The sequence below is a fragment of the Mercenaria mercenaria genome, chromosome 1 (genome assembly GCF_021730395.1).
Source record: "Mercenaria mercenaria strain notata chromosome 1, MADL_Memer_1, whole genome shotgun sequence".
Lineage (NCBI taxonomy): Eukaryota > Metazoa > Mollusca > Bivalvia > Venerida > Veneridae > Mercenaria > Mercenaria mercenaria.
Window position 1 is genome coordinate 76,041,624 of NC_069361.1, and position 14,823 is coordinate 76,056,446.

At 32.7% G+C, this 14,823-nt stretch overlaps 2 protein-coding genes across 4 annotated transcripts in view; both read left to right on the plus strand.

Annotated features, from left to right (window-relative positions):
- The window catches only part of LOC123533609 (uncharacterized), a 31,484-nt gene extending 17,662 nt beyond the window's left edge, over window positions 1-13,822 (plus strand). For 2 of the 3 annotated variants that reach the window (XR_008372396.1, XM_053551252.1), the window contains one exon: window positions 13,469-13,822. Coding sequence is in view for 1 of the 3 variants with exons in the window: in XM_053551252.1 (XP_053407227.1) it covers window positions 13,469-13,617 (149 nt within the window). In the remaining 2 variants the exon portion in view is untranslated. Of the gene's footprint in view, window positions 1-12,132; window positions 12,299-13,468 lie in introns of all 3 variants that reach the window. The other variant, XR_008372399.1, reaches the window with a different exon arrangement.
- LOC128559490 (uncharacterized) lies at window positions 115-3,052 on the plus strand. Its single transcript, XM_053551260.1, has 3 exons — window positions 115-320; window positions 443-608; window positions 2,185-3,052. Exons 1-3 carry the CDS (start codon window positions 282-284, stop codon window positions 2,313-2,315), a joined length of 336 nt encoding a protein of 111 aa, XP_053407235.1. The 5' UTR covers window positions 115-281; the 3' UTR covers window positions 2,316-3,052.
- Window positions 13,823-14,823: the final 1,001 nt, after the last annotated feature.

Genomic DNA, 14,823 nt, shown 5'->3' on the forward strand with positions numbered 1-14,823 from the left:
CGTACAAAAATTATTTTTACATTATTTAAAGAAAATAACTTTTTTGGTACACATAATTGCAAAAACGAAAGTTTACCACTTCTCCGAGTATAAATATTTTCTGCCTTTAGATTTCCAGGGAACATACATTTCGAACTGTCGAGCTGGGACTTAGTGAAAATGTGCAAATTGGTAATCACAATCTATTGCAAGTAGTCAATAACTTTGATTCAACCTTTCTAAAGGATTTCCTAGACCAATACGAAGACAAAATAAAAGAAGATACGAAGCAACGAAAATCCATGGAAGATCAGATAAAAGCTTTGTCAACTAGAATAAAGGTGAATATCTGTATTTGACTTGACATTGTCATGATCGTTAGGTTAATCTATGAATAATTTTGTAACGATGAAAAAAAACAACATTATTTAATGTTTATATGAACCCAATTTTTGTCTTTAAGGAGCTGACGGACACGCACAATGTATGTGGCGGACAATTGCTGGACTGCGGTGGATTTTCAGGTCACCTGCGAGAAATGCACCATTTAGCAAACTCTGAAATATCATGTCCAGTTGGTTCAATTGTAAATATATCTCAGCAGGCAAAAGATCTGGTCGAAACATTCAGTGAGTGGTATAGAGTTATCTATTGTGTTATATTTTTGCCCCGGAATAGCTGGATACCTGGCGCGTAAATGTTTTCAAGATGACTCTAAATTATCACGATAATCATTTAGTTACTACCGGTTAGCGGCACAGGTTCAAGCATAACTATCACAAAATACCATATATCGTGATAAATCTTTTCTGTCGATATAGCTATGGATAGACTCTGGCCATTTTTAGCTAATAAAGACTTGCGTATTGTCCAAGTTGCCATTTTCTTTAGCTAGATTTCATGAAAAAAAAATCTCTTGCATAGCAGGAACCATCTTTTGTGTCTGATAAAAGGATAGACAGATACCATGATAAAATTGAACTGACGATTGGAAATATTCCCAGATACCTTACAATAAACCCTATAAGTTCTTAATAATTATCCGTCCCTCATAATACGTATGTTAATGTTAGATGCAGGGTATTCACAGGTATGAACACTTAAAAATGTAATTACTCCAAGTAAAGAATATATTGGTTCTACAGCGCCCAAAACAACTTTTAAACCTAAATCATTATCATCGTATAGCAACTAAGAAACTGAGTGCTCAAACTTAAATGTTTTGTTCAGAAATAAGAAAATTATTGCAGTTTTTTTCTTGGATATGTATTTCCGAATGACATTTGCATAAAGAATCGGGGGACTTATCCATTCCAATATGGAAAAATAAGAATGTTTTGTACTCGAGTCCAATATCAAAAAAGTATGGCGTTTTAGACCTTTTGGATATTGCTATACGTACTTAAAAGATCATGAATACATTTTAAATAAGAAAGTAGGGTTGCTGTTGAATCGTCAGGTGATAGAAAGAAAAGTAACCAATTGATTAAATTTTTATATGTGTGAAATAAACGATGGTGCTCACTGGCACTATAGGAAAATCTGTATTAAGCATCCAGCCATGGCAGCGGCACAATCTAGCTGTTTAACACAGGGGGCGTTAAGGCAGGTTCAACTGTTTATGATAATTGTTACGATCTTGATAATTGTTACGATCTTGAACGGAAAACGTATTGCAAAAACCGCTTTAGACTAGATTCAGAATTATAAAGATTATTATTTCATCGCAAAACGAAAGAACAGGGCGAGATTATCTAGCTATCTCGAGGAAGAAATGTACCACCATAGACATCAACAAAATAAATCAAGAAATGAACCTTAATATTACACTTTTCATTTAGGCATGGAATACATCGGTCTTTGTCATAACCACAGATGCTTTTCACAATCATGTGTTCATAATAAAATCTTACCCTCACACGCTTTCCAAGGGTAAGATCAGGTAAAATGCTCATATTCCATACGACTTAACATACGTTAACAAATGCTACGGCCTCTGGAAAGCGTCCCTATCAAATATTTTTTCATTAGACTCAAACTGTTCCTATACATTTACAAGAAAATTAAACATTTAAAACGTTTTGCTTTACATAAAACATAGAAAAATCTGTGTTGAGTGTAGTAGATTGGGTTTTAATAGTAGCTATACAGCAGTATCATTGGCATGCATCACACATAATAATGTATTCATTGATTTTTTTTCAGCTCCTGTTATAATGCAGCTTCAGGATAACGTCAAAAATTTAAGTGCGTACATCGACGATCTAAAACTAGAGATTCTTTCTCTCTCATCATCGCATAGGTCTCTCGCAACTATTTCCTTGGACGGAAAATGACTAAAAAGATCTTGTGGCAAAGAGCATTGTTAATTCAGAACTTATTTTACACGTGCATGTTTAGACATTTCGATGAACCATAGTCATTAATTAGTGTTATGTGATAAAAGATTTATATCTTCGGGGTATTTATAGCAAAACACTGTACCGGTTGAAGTGGATTTGCCAGGACAGGGTTACAGAAGTGCCGCCAAGTGTGATCCTGCTTGTCAGGATGAGCAGATTACACCCAGGATTATGCTGCTGCTATAATAGTATACTTTTATCTATTGTTGTTGTTTTTTATCAAGTCGAAATAGACCAAAAACTGCCTTGTTATAAACGATGATATTTGAAGTATTTGTAGCTATACATTTATTGCAAAACGTTTTGCCATTCCTTTTAACAAATTTAGACAGAGACAGTATAGGAATATAAAGTAATGTATACTAAGAAGATAGTTTGATATTTAAGTTGATCATTTGTTAGTGTTAATATCGACATAGAAAAATGAAACAAATGACAGACATTTTATATACTTCATCTTGCAAAGTGCATATTTGTTAATTCATACTAGACAAATACTCTAGATAGATGATAAAGTGCTTTGAATAAACAATCAATAGTTGTAAGACATGACAGTATGATGATTAATATTTGAATTGATATATCTTAAATACTGTTTTCGTAACGAAACCTCTCCATAATTCACCACAAACATAAGTGTTTGTGACAATAAAGATTACATCATAATTCAAACTAAAGATGGGATAAAAAACGAACGAATTCAAATGATAATGAGTTCAACAATTAGACTTTATATTTTCTTTATAGTGAATGACTTAATTTAGTATTTGAAAATACTATGAACAGGCTAAATCAAGCCGAGCCTGCAACATTTTCATTTATGTCGTGTTGGGCGGCCTGTGGTTTTTCACTTTTTCTATTCTATTTTACTAAAAGAGTGGCAAAAGAGTGGCAAAACCTTTGCATTGAAACAAAGTCATGCGAAAACACTTACAGAAATGATCTTCATATATACATGTATTAAGCATACTTCACTGAGGGCTACTACTTAGACTAGAATTCAACAGACATTTATTCAACAAAGCTGACTCATCATCATAACTTGAATACAAATACATGCATGTAAAATAGCGGGATTTTAGATAAAGATACATAGACAGCAACATCACCAATTAAACATGGCCTAAAGATCATCAAGATAAACATTCTGACCAAGCTTCATGAAGACATAAATGTGGCCTCTACAGAGTTAACAAGCTTTTCTTTTGATTTGAGTGGTGACCTAGTTTTTGACCCCAAATAACCCAGTTTCGAATCCGGTCTAGGAATCATCAAGAAAAAACATTTTTACCAAGTTTCATGAAGTCTGGGTCATAAATATGTCCTCTAGAGTTGATTTGAGCGGGTGACTTAGTTTTTGACACCACATGACCCAGTTTCGAACTTGGCCTAGGAATCATCAAGATAAACAGTCTGACCAAGTTTCATGAAGATAGAGTCGTAAATGTGGCCTCAAGAGTGTTAACAAGATTTGTCCTTTGATTGACTGGATGACCTAGTTTTTGACCCTATATGACCCAGTTTAGAACTTGGCATAGGAATTATCAAGATAAACATTCTGACCAAGTTTCATGAAGACAGGGTTATACATGTGGCCTCTAGGGTGTCCACAAGCTTTTCCTTTGGTTTGACCTTGTGACCTAGTTTTTGACCCAACATGACCCAGTTTCGAACTTGGCCTAGAAATCATCAAGGCAAACATTCTTGCAAAATTGTATCAAATCAAAGCATAAATGAAACCTCTATATGACTGAATGGGCCAAAATAGATTTTTTTCCCTTTTCAAGGGCAGTAACTCTAGAACCCATGATTGAATCTAGCCGCTTTTCAAAATGAACCGAGATCTTACTGTGACTTAAGTCATGTGTAAGTGTGATTAAAATCGAATGTAAAGTGTCACTTCTATCGTGTTCACAAGGTAAATATTAATAAATTTTGGCTCTTTTATGGGTTTATCTGGGTCCGTACCTCCGGAACCTATGATTGGATCTGACGGATTCATCACGGAATCTAAGATCTATTATTGTTAAAGATATTTTGCAAGTTTGTATGAAATCAAACTCTATATGGCTGCAAAAGCCAAAATAGCCAATTTTGGCCCTTTGAGGGGCCGTAACTCTGGAACTCATGATGGGATCTGGTCAGTTTTCGAAAGGAACCGAGATATTATGCCAATACAAGTTGTGTACACGTTTGATTGAAATCAATTTTATGTATTATGTGATCTTCAGAAATGTTCTAAATGTATGTAGTAAATACTTCAAAACCACTGGCGTAGTGGCCTTGATTATCAAACCTAGCGATATCCTTAAGCAAGATAAGATGTATAAGGACTTACATCAGTACATCAAGTCTTAGACATTACCACCAACATAGCAGAGAGATCACTGAAGATAGCCAATGATAACCGTAAGTGGTTAAGAATAAGCGGCCAAAACTATTGACAGAAACAGTTGAAGCGGTATACAATGTGGGTAACTGATGTATAGAGTGACCAAGCACTCAAGAATGGCCAGTCAGCTAAAACAAAGCACAACTATCTAAAGAACAGAAACTGCAAGACCCATTCAGAAAGAATCAGGGAACAGTAAAAAATAAAATCTGTAAAAAGATCCTTTGGAAGCATAGAATACAACAAAGATGTATAACAGCAGACTCGGTTTGATTGAGTCTGTTTGAATTCATGATACGTGCCTTGTTTTTCCCGTCACTTTAAAGCTCTTGGTTATGACAGGACAATAATATTAGCACCCAGTAGAAAAAGAGTGCGAATATAACAATCCGTTTCAGAAACGACATATCAACGAAATAATAAAATGGGGGAAAAACTATAAAAGCATATAATGAACATTGCCTTCGACTACGTTTCTGGGCACGAACTCCACCTAGTTGGCTCAAGCTCGTAACAGTGCACATGGGCGGATGAAAAATAATATAATTTATTTTGTAATAAAATATTTGTTTCAACAAACTAGGTTATACTTCTTTGAAATTTTAAATGTGTGCATTTGCCTTGAAAAACTTGACTTTGTATGTCTGTTATTATGAAAGGGATCCATAAAGAAATGAAAAAAATTTGTCCAAAACTGGAAAATGTGTTTGCAAGTCAGGGTGAAATGTCTATAAATTTATGAGAATGACTTGTGGCAAGAAGTAATGTATGTGAGTTTCAAAGAGAGCCATTAAGAAATAAATGAGCTTTAAGCAAGGTTAAACTTTGTGATAGACACAGCTAAAACGATATGACCCAGTCATTTGATCCAGTGGGGGGGGGGTGTAAATTAGTAAATACAAGATAAGATCCAGTGATGGTACCTATTCGACTTTTTACTGTTAGTCGTCACAAATGGAAGGGACTATAACACAGATTTAGTGACATATTGGGCGTTGTTTGCAATCGTATGTCACCCGCCCTCTAGTCTGTTGTATTTAAAAGGCGATTTTAGTTGTTATATACCACAACATGCATTTTAAGCAGTCATTATTGAATATGAGGAGTACATTTTACTATGTTTAATTTTTGTTTTTTAACACAAGTATAATCTTTGCAATCATTTCATGTAAGACAGTCATATTTGAAACATTATTGTGACCAAAATCAAAATGTGAAGCCTTTTGAGACCAAAATCAAAATGTGAAGTCTTTCGCCGGACCATATACAATGTAGTTCTAAGACGATATTAGATATCAAAACGTACTTCAATGTCGATACTTTCCAATTTTACATAGTCAAAATAAACAATGTGTATCGTTTATGAGTTTATTAAAAGGCGTATGTAACAAAAATATATATCGCTAGGCATCAAGAGGTATGCATGATTAATACTACACTCTTGAAGTCGCGCAATATCTTCGACTCGCATACTCAGGTAACGTATAAAATTGATCACTCTGTGGTAAAACCATCATTAGAGCACTACGACCAGCAATGATCCGAATCAGTTGACGCCCATACGGTTCAATTGTCAATTTTAACACTATAATGCAATTGTGAAGCTTATCTGGATCCAAACTGTTCACAAAGCTCTAACGTTGGTTTTTGCACATTTTAACCTAAATGTACATTTGCATAATGCATGTAGTATTCCGTACCTTAGCAAGAACGTCTTCTTTAAGGTTGAACGCACAGTTGTGTTTTATCCCGAGGATGGCACTTACCAGCACCCAGTTGCTCTCAATAATTTAGGGTTACCATGTTATGACTGGCACGACTCATTCAAGTAACTTTTGTCCGAAAGTTTTTTCTAAAATAAAATAATAATAAAAAGTGTGTCCAATTTTCATTGATATGTGTCAGTATTTTAATAATCTGTCACTGATTGTAGACGTAGAAGGGAATATCTGGCCCAAAGGTAACTGTTTTAAAAGTAACGAGGCTCTGCCGAGTTACCACCAGAACAGTAACTCGAGAGCCAGATATTCCAATCTTCATTCCATACCAGTAGTAGATTACAGCACGAGGGTGGTGCCATATGAGTTTTGTCGGCATGTGTAAAATTACCGAAACAACAGTCCGTTGTGCAAAAAAACAAAAACAAATCAAAGACTGGAGTTAAAAAAGTTGTGCAATATAATGATATATGACAACATATTATACTTTTCGTTTGCTTCGATTTACATTTGTATTTTTACGCATATAATTTTATCAAATTCTGCTTTTTCTGATCGGAGCATGAAACATTTAAGCATTCGCACATAAAAGTAAGGTATATTCACACTACATCCATTTCTTCTACAGATCTTTCAAGAGTAATAAGCTAAGTACATATTTACTTTTAGTCTTTAATTTTAGTCTTGTGTTAGGGCCAAAGTCAACGGTTTTATTTATTCGGTGAATTCATCATTCATGTAAGAGCGTGTTCAGACACATTTTTTCTTTCAACAGGATGCATGGCTATTAAGCTGTAAATTCGGGGACTTTTATAATTTATTTCCTAATATTAAGTTATAAAATCAAATGTAATGTTTCGATTCTTGGCAATATTGTGCAATGTTAAGTAAAACATGGAAGGTTGTAATTTCGATTCCTGGCAATGTTGTGCAATGTTAAGTAAAACATGGAAGATTGTAATGTTTCGATTCCTGGCAATGTTGTGCAATGTTAAGTAAAACATGGAAGGTTGTAATGTTTCGATTCCTGGCAATGTTGTGCAATGTTAAGTAAAAAATGGAAGGTTGTAATGTTTCGATTCCTGGCAATGTTGTGCAATGTTAAGTAAAACATGGAAGATTGTAATGTTTCGATTCCTGGCAATATTGTACAATGTTAAGTGAAAAATGGAAGATGCAACGAAAACAGTGTCATTTTTGGATAGAAACAATTATAACGTTTTGCCTAATATAAATACCGTACAGGCAACAGTGTTTATTGCCAAAGTAAAACAGTAAGGGTTAAGAATTGAAAACAGTAACTTTTTTTTTAATGAAATATGATAATAATTATAGCGCTTCGATTTCTTTAGCTACGTTTGTCACTGAGAAAAAAATGGATAAAAAGAACCGAAAACAGTGCCGTAACCAGAATGACATTGAATGCTCAACAGACGGAGAAAAACACGTAAGGCGGATAGATGGGGTTCCTCTTTGGCTTCCGCCCGGAAGTCTTGCCCCTCGATCAAGAACTAAGCGTAGCTGGAAAGAAAAATGTATGCAGCTGAGAGAAGGATATAAAATTCTTGAAGAAAAGATTGAAAAGTATGAAGATGAGCATAAAATTCTTGAAGGAAAGATTAAACAGTATGAAGATGAACTAAACCTATTGAAACAGGTATGAGATGTTGACTCGGGTCTTGAAAATTAAGACTTAAAGAATATATGAATGTAATTTTTATAACTTTCTTTTTATGTTGTTGTTATATGAAGTATCAAATTATCGAACGTAATAAGAAAATATTTAAGGTTTGAGTTTTATTTCTTGTACCTTTATACTGAATATTCTTGAAATAACATTCAATTTGTCACAAACGAATGAGGTTCCTTTCCATAAATCTAAGAAGACCTTTTAATAAATATTTGACAATTAAGCTTAACAACGAATAGATAGAACAGCCATAAAATCCGCCCATGTTAGATTTTAAGTCGCCTTTCAACAAAAATGCAGTTTCTGATTTTAATTTGAAATATCCGTAAATCCTAGGAAAAATCGCAAAGTCGTGTCGATTCAATATTGATCTTTACAGTAGGTAAAAGAGTTTTATCTAGAATTGAATTTGTTTTTGAACTTGTGGTTGCAAATTAAAAAAAAAGATTGAACGACGCCACTTAGATTATCTTTTGTGAACGACGTCAGATCGCACGTTCAGTCTCGCGGAAAGTATCGTCCTTGATATTATTGCACCAGTTATGTTAATATGCAGATACACATTATCTTCCTTCTATAAAAAATACATACTGAATGTATATATCATAAATTGATGTTTAAAATCTTATTACATGTATTATATAACTAACCATAAATAGTAAAAATATAAGTTAAAACAGCCATTCATTGCGGCGGCCATTGGTGGATCCATAATGACTCTTATGTTTATTGAGAAAAGGTGGACCTAAACAAAAAGTTTAACCAACGCCGACGCCGACGATCACCTCGTAGATTTTTTTTAAAGAATCAGACAAGCTAAAAAGGTCAACAAACGACTGGTGTGTGCCTTCTATCCATAATTTCAAGAAGGCACAAACATGCCGTATATTCACCTATTATGAAAAATAGTCTGTTTATACGCCATAAATGGATACCCTTTTTGGGATGACAGTGTTTTTCTAAACATGAAAGTGTTCATGTGACATTCTGAGTTTTGCCCTTCTAACCTTTCGAACACTTCTAATTGATGTGGGGAATAAAATATTTAAGCTGTCTTTTTTATAGTCAGTCTGTTCGTTTAATAGTTTGCTTGGAAGCAGTGGTCAAGCAGTTTGCTAGTAGTAAATTATTACGTCAGAATTACTTACACGTCAGGATGACACCATCCTTTACTTAGAAAGGGAAAATAAAAACACAAATGTTGAATGAATTTGAAAACCAACCAAATTTTTATTTAACTTTCTAGATTAATATTTTAAAAAGTGAACTTAATATACAAGATAGAAAAATGCCTAAAATACCGATAAAGGTGACATATCAGCTTATTGAATGAAAAGAATAAAGTTTTAAGTTCTGCCAAAAAGTAAATAATAATCTAAATAAATGTTAATTATATTAAAGTATCAAAATGTATTTTTGTGACACTATACTTGTATGACTATGTGCCTAAAATTTACAGCAATGTAAATTAATTACCAATAATTATTAAAGTATTTAAAGATGAAAATCTAAAATAATTACTGCTAAAACAACAGAATTTAGAAAAATTACAACGAATTTAGTAAAACTCTTAAGTTAAATATATAGCCAAAAATAAATACAAATTTGATTAATTATTAATTACTAAACCCTAAGAGCGTTTTTAGATGTTGTCAGTCCAAAAATTCCTTCCAGGGTGAAGAATTGGCTCTGAAATTCTACTGAGGTAAACTCTTCCAGAATGCATTCAACCATGAAGGATGTAAAGTACATTCTGATTGGTCAGCACTTTTCTGATAAGCCATTCAACATTTCTCTTACATATCAGCTATGACCTTGACTATGTTTATGTAAACTCTTTGTCTATAATCTAAAAATAGCTCAAAGTTCTTTCATAACTGGTCTTTCTAAAAATAGCTGATGAAAATACAAAATGAAAGTATGTAATGATATTAAATGCAGTTTGTTACAGTAAAGATAAACTGAAAGTATTGATGACTATGAAGTATATAAGCAATAATAAACTATCAAATGAATATACTGAACTGTGTGAATGTGAAGAATGATCTGTCTAGATAAATCAGTCTTTAATAGACTAGCCGGATGCCCTTAACATACTAGTTTAAAGTCTATGCTTTCAAAACTTAAAATACCATACTGTATGAAAGTACAAACATTCATGATAAAATATTAGACTGTTAGATTATATTATGCAATACTAAAACTGTATATTATGTAACCTTATGTTGTAAAAATCCAACTTTACAACATATTAATATGAATGATAGGGTATGTTTCCTGAAGTTACTGCATTACTGCACTTTAAGGTAAGTTTACACAGTTCCTTGTGAACTGCAACAGGTTTAAAGGTGCTTTATGTTACATGATAAAAACCAAGTTCGTGTAAGTTAACACATTTGAAAATATATAATATCTCCTTTTTTAAACTAGCTCATGTAAAAGAAGAGAATGGGTAAAATTATTGAAAAATACTTAAAAGTGTAAAGAGAATGCCTGTCAGGATGGCCTTCGGTTACAATGTATTGACAATAGTGAAATGATTACAATGATATATTCATACATTTATTACTCACTGACACAAGTGTATGTGTTATAGTTTACTAGCTGATGAAATTTGTACGTGCAGTTGAGCAATTATTAACAATTCTGACATATCACTAAGTATGGCGTATATTAGTATGTTTCCACATAACCTCTTTCAGATTTACCTTTGTCCTTGCACTTTAAGACACTTTAAACTACATTAATATCAATTAAAACTGTGTGTGACTTTTCTAAATTATAAATACTTCCAAGTAAAGATATGAATATATGACACATTTTTACGCAATACCTAAGAATCAAATGACGAAATGAGTTAACGATTAGATATTTCAAACGTCTGACTAATACATATAATATTTAACAAAATGTGTCTTCAAAACCTAATATTTACATTCGCCCTATTCTTTTCCATTGAAAATTATGACGTTCATTTCGTATGAATAGCAAAATGAAAGGCGCGAAAGTTACGTCAACGCTGCTTAGTGATAACGGGTCGCTGTTTTGACGACGTCCGCGTATGGTCAGGGAGAACGATCCTTAGATGACGTCGCAGTTGTTCCGTCTGGTGAACTGAATGGCTGGGAAGCTGATTTTAATGTTAAATGCATAAAATGTAAATATAAGAAATGAACCTTTTGTTTTCGGCGTTCGTGCGAAATGAACGACAGAATAGGATCGGCAAATTAAACACGAATCTCTAGCGTGATTCATGGATTTGCCAATCCTATTCTGTCGTTCATTTTGCATGAACACCGGAAAAAAAATCATTTCTTAAAAGTATTTTCAATGGACCAACATCAAAAAGCTATAAGCAAAAATTACAAGTGCAGTGAAGTTATATGTTTGTTATTACTTATTTTGTGTTTCAATTTAAAAAGTAAATACTGATAATAAGTGTATGTATATCAGGCAATTCAATGTTGTGATAGTTATATTCTTGACTACACTTAAAATTTCAAGAACGTTTGGTACACAGCGTTGCCAACAACATATTCAAAGTGTCGACAGTTTAACATTTCTATATTTCTATCAATATAAACATTTTCTGCTTTTAGATTTCTAGGGAACATGCAGATCGTTTAGTTGAGCTTGGTGCTAATGACAATGTGCAAATTGGCAATCATAATCTGTTACAAGTAGTCAACAACTTTGATCCATCTTTTCTAAAAGAGCTTTTGGACTAATATGAAGACAAAATCAAAGATGATTAAAGGCAGCGAAAATCCATGGAAGATCAGATACATTCTTTGTCTTCAAAAATAAAGGTGAATATCTGTATTTGGTTTTGATCTTTTCATTCCGGTTGGGTTACTATCTGAATAATTTTGTTACGTTGCAAGAATACAAAATACAGATATTCATTTGTATTTTTTTTTATATCAGACGCCATATTCTTTGTTTTTCAAGGAGATGACGGACACCCACAAAAGATGCGATGAACAATTGTTGGATTGCGAAAGACTGACGAGTCATATGCGAGAGTTGCACCATTTAACAAATTCTGAAATGGCATGTCCAATTGATTCAACAGTGAAAATGTCAAAACAGGCATCGGACCTCTTCAAAACTTTCAGTAAGTGGTATAAAGATATCAACAACAATATTCTTCTAAGAAATCAATCGTGGCTATGTATTGAAAAAAAGGCATATTTTAAGTGAAAGGATGACTACATGAAGTGTTTAAAACATTTTCCATAAAATCAGCGAGTTCTTAAACATTAACCATGTACTCATACCCAAATTAAAATAGCTTAAGTCGTCATTCATATCTAATATTTTTAGTTTTATTATTCTCTTTAATTAATCTCGTTTTATATAGCTGTTAGAACAGTGAATTCTCAATGCATGCTTTCTATGGCAACTTGTTGTGAACGAAACGTACATAATATGAGTGTATGTAAACAAAAGATATATACCGGACATGGTTTGTCTTTTAGGTCAGTCGGGTTTTCATTGGTTGTAAAGTCAATTGAAAAATAATGGTAGACATTATCCTGGTAACGTCCTTTCTCAAACACTGAATATAATTTCACTGCCACGAAACTATTGTCCAAGTCCTGTACTGACACGAAACTAATGTCCACACGAAACTAAGGTGCAAGTCCTGAAAGCTCTAATAAAGAGGTTAAATCAGTTTGTTTATTTCTATTTCTTTATAAATGGCATTTTTAAATTGGGAAACCTTTTTATTTTAGATATTTTAAGTATCAAATAGTATGGAACACCAACGGACTGTATGGTAATCAAGTATTGGGCATGAATATTGTAAATATGGTTAAAATATTGTTCGTTTATCAAAATTATATTTGCTTTTGTCATGATGCTAGTGGATTTACAGACTGACACGGGATAAAACAAGTATACAATTTTAATGTCCTGCATGTCAAAATTTTACATGCAAAGTAATTTTATTATAATTCTTTGAATATTAATGCATTCTTTTGCAAGTAAACTGTAATGGTCAGAACAACACGCTGGGTATATAGGCCTAATTTCTGTTACAAAGACTGTTTATAGTCATAATATAAAACAAAAATTTATGGCTGGGAAAAAAAACTTTATGATAGCCAAAAAGCTAACAGTTAGATCCTGTTTTTTCTGAATTTTAGGTAAATTATTTTGCTTTTCTAACAGTACATCATGATCGCCTGATAGGTGTGTTTAAAGAAGAGTTTAGTTCCCATATAACTGTAGCATTCACATGTATTACATATAATGGTGTGTGTATATGAATTTATTTCAGCCCCTGAAATAATGCGATTTCAAGATACAATCAGGAGTTTAAGTGCATACATCGATGATCCAAAACTGGATGTTCTTCTTTCAGTCTCATCTCCAAACAGGTTCCTTTCAACTGTTTCCTTGGACGAAAAAAAGAACAGCAAGATTTGACGACAAACATCAGTGTAAAAGAAATGCTATTTCAGAACTTCATTTAAACGTTCATGTTTAACCTTCATAGTAAATACTTCTTGATTGAAAATTAAAGTTGCAGAATAATTTTAAAATCAGTGTGAATAAATGTTGATTTTTGCTTGGCTTGGATTTCACCAGGGGTACCGAGTATAATCCAGCCTGGGCAAAATTCATCCTAGATGAGCATTTTTATATACTCCCTACCTATTTTGCTTTAAATTAGCCAAAAAACAACTCCACATTCCTCTGAAACAAAAAACAATTTGTATAACATGTTATGAATATTAATGAAAAAAGCAAGCAAAGACAATATACAGAATGGGATTTCCACAGTCTGTAAATACGGATATTTTTCAATCTGTCAAGTCGTATTTATTCGTATTGTGTATAGAATATTTGTGCGTATATGATATTAAATAGCACAGTTCTATTTTGGTGTAATTGAGCCGAGTTGTTAAATAATATGATATATGTTAAAGATTCACATTTTACGCATACGTGAAATATGTATTTACTCTTTTATATACCTAATCATTAACATGTTTTTTCATGAATTGCGGCTTCATTTTGTATATTATTCTAAAGGTGTCTATGAGGGTAGTAGGATCTTTTCCAAGGCATATCTTTATGGTCAAAATATATTTTTTCCGTTGAAAAAAAAATCGGGAAAAATTATAATTTCGATAAATATCTTTTAAGAAATTCTACAAACATTTTACATGGAAGTGTTGTGTATATGCAAACTAAGACATATTGAAAATTTTATAACAATTCATGAATAGGTATTGTCGAAAACTGAATTTTGAAATCAATGGCTGAATTTTAAAGTAGAAAATAGCGGTACCCCATCAATATCGTTTTATGACGACGATAATTTCAGAAAATATCAAGATATTTTGAAAGTTCAAAACGATCCTTGTTCTTCAGAGTGGTGTATAACATCAACGGATTTCTTGATTTGTGTTATATCTAAACAGAAACCGAGGAAAATTTGCTAATATTATAACTCACTTATACAGAGAAAGAAATCCGTTTCTCAGCCAATTGTATACGGGTACTAATGAACAAGAGATGAAAATGCTATCATTGGATAGAGTAACATATGTTTGCTTTTTCTTTAAAGCTTATAAACAATAACCCACATTTACGCAAAAGAAAACATTTTTGTTTCGTGTATAAAAA

What these genes read in the sequence shown, in the direction of transcription:
- LOC128559490 (XM_053551260.1), top strand. Translation starts at nt 282, where the DNA reads ATGGAAGATCAGATAAAAGCTTTGTCAACTAGAATAAAG. An exon ending in CTTTGTCAACTAGAATAAAG is followed by an intron (nt 321 to 442) that starts GTGAATATCTGT and finishes TTTGTCTTTAAG; the next exon opens with GAGCTGACGGACACGCACAA. An exon ending in AGATCTGGTCGAAACATTCA is followed by an intron (nt 609 to 2,184) that starts GTGAGTGGTATA and finishes ATTTTTTTTCAG; the next exon opens with CTCCTGTTATAATGCAGCTT.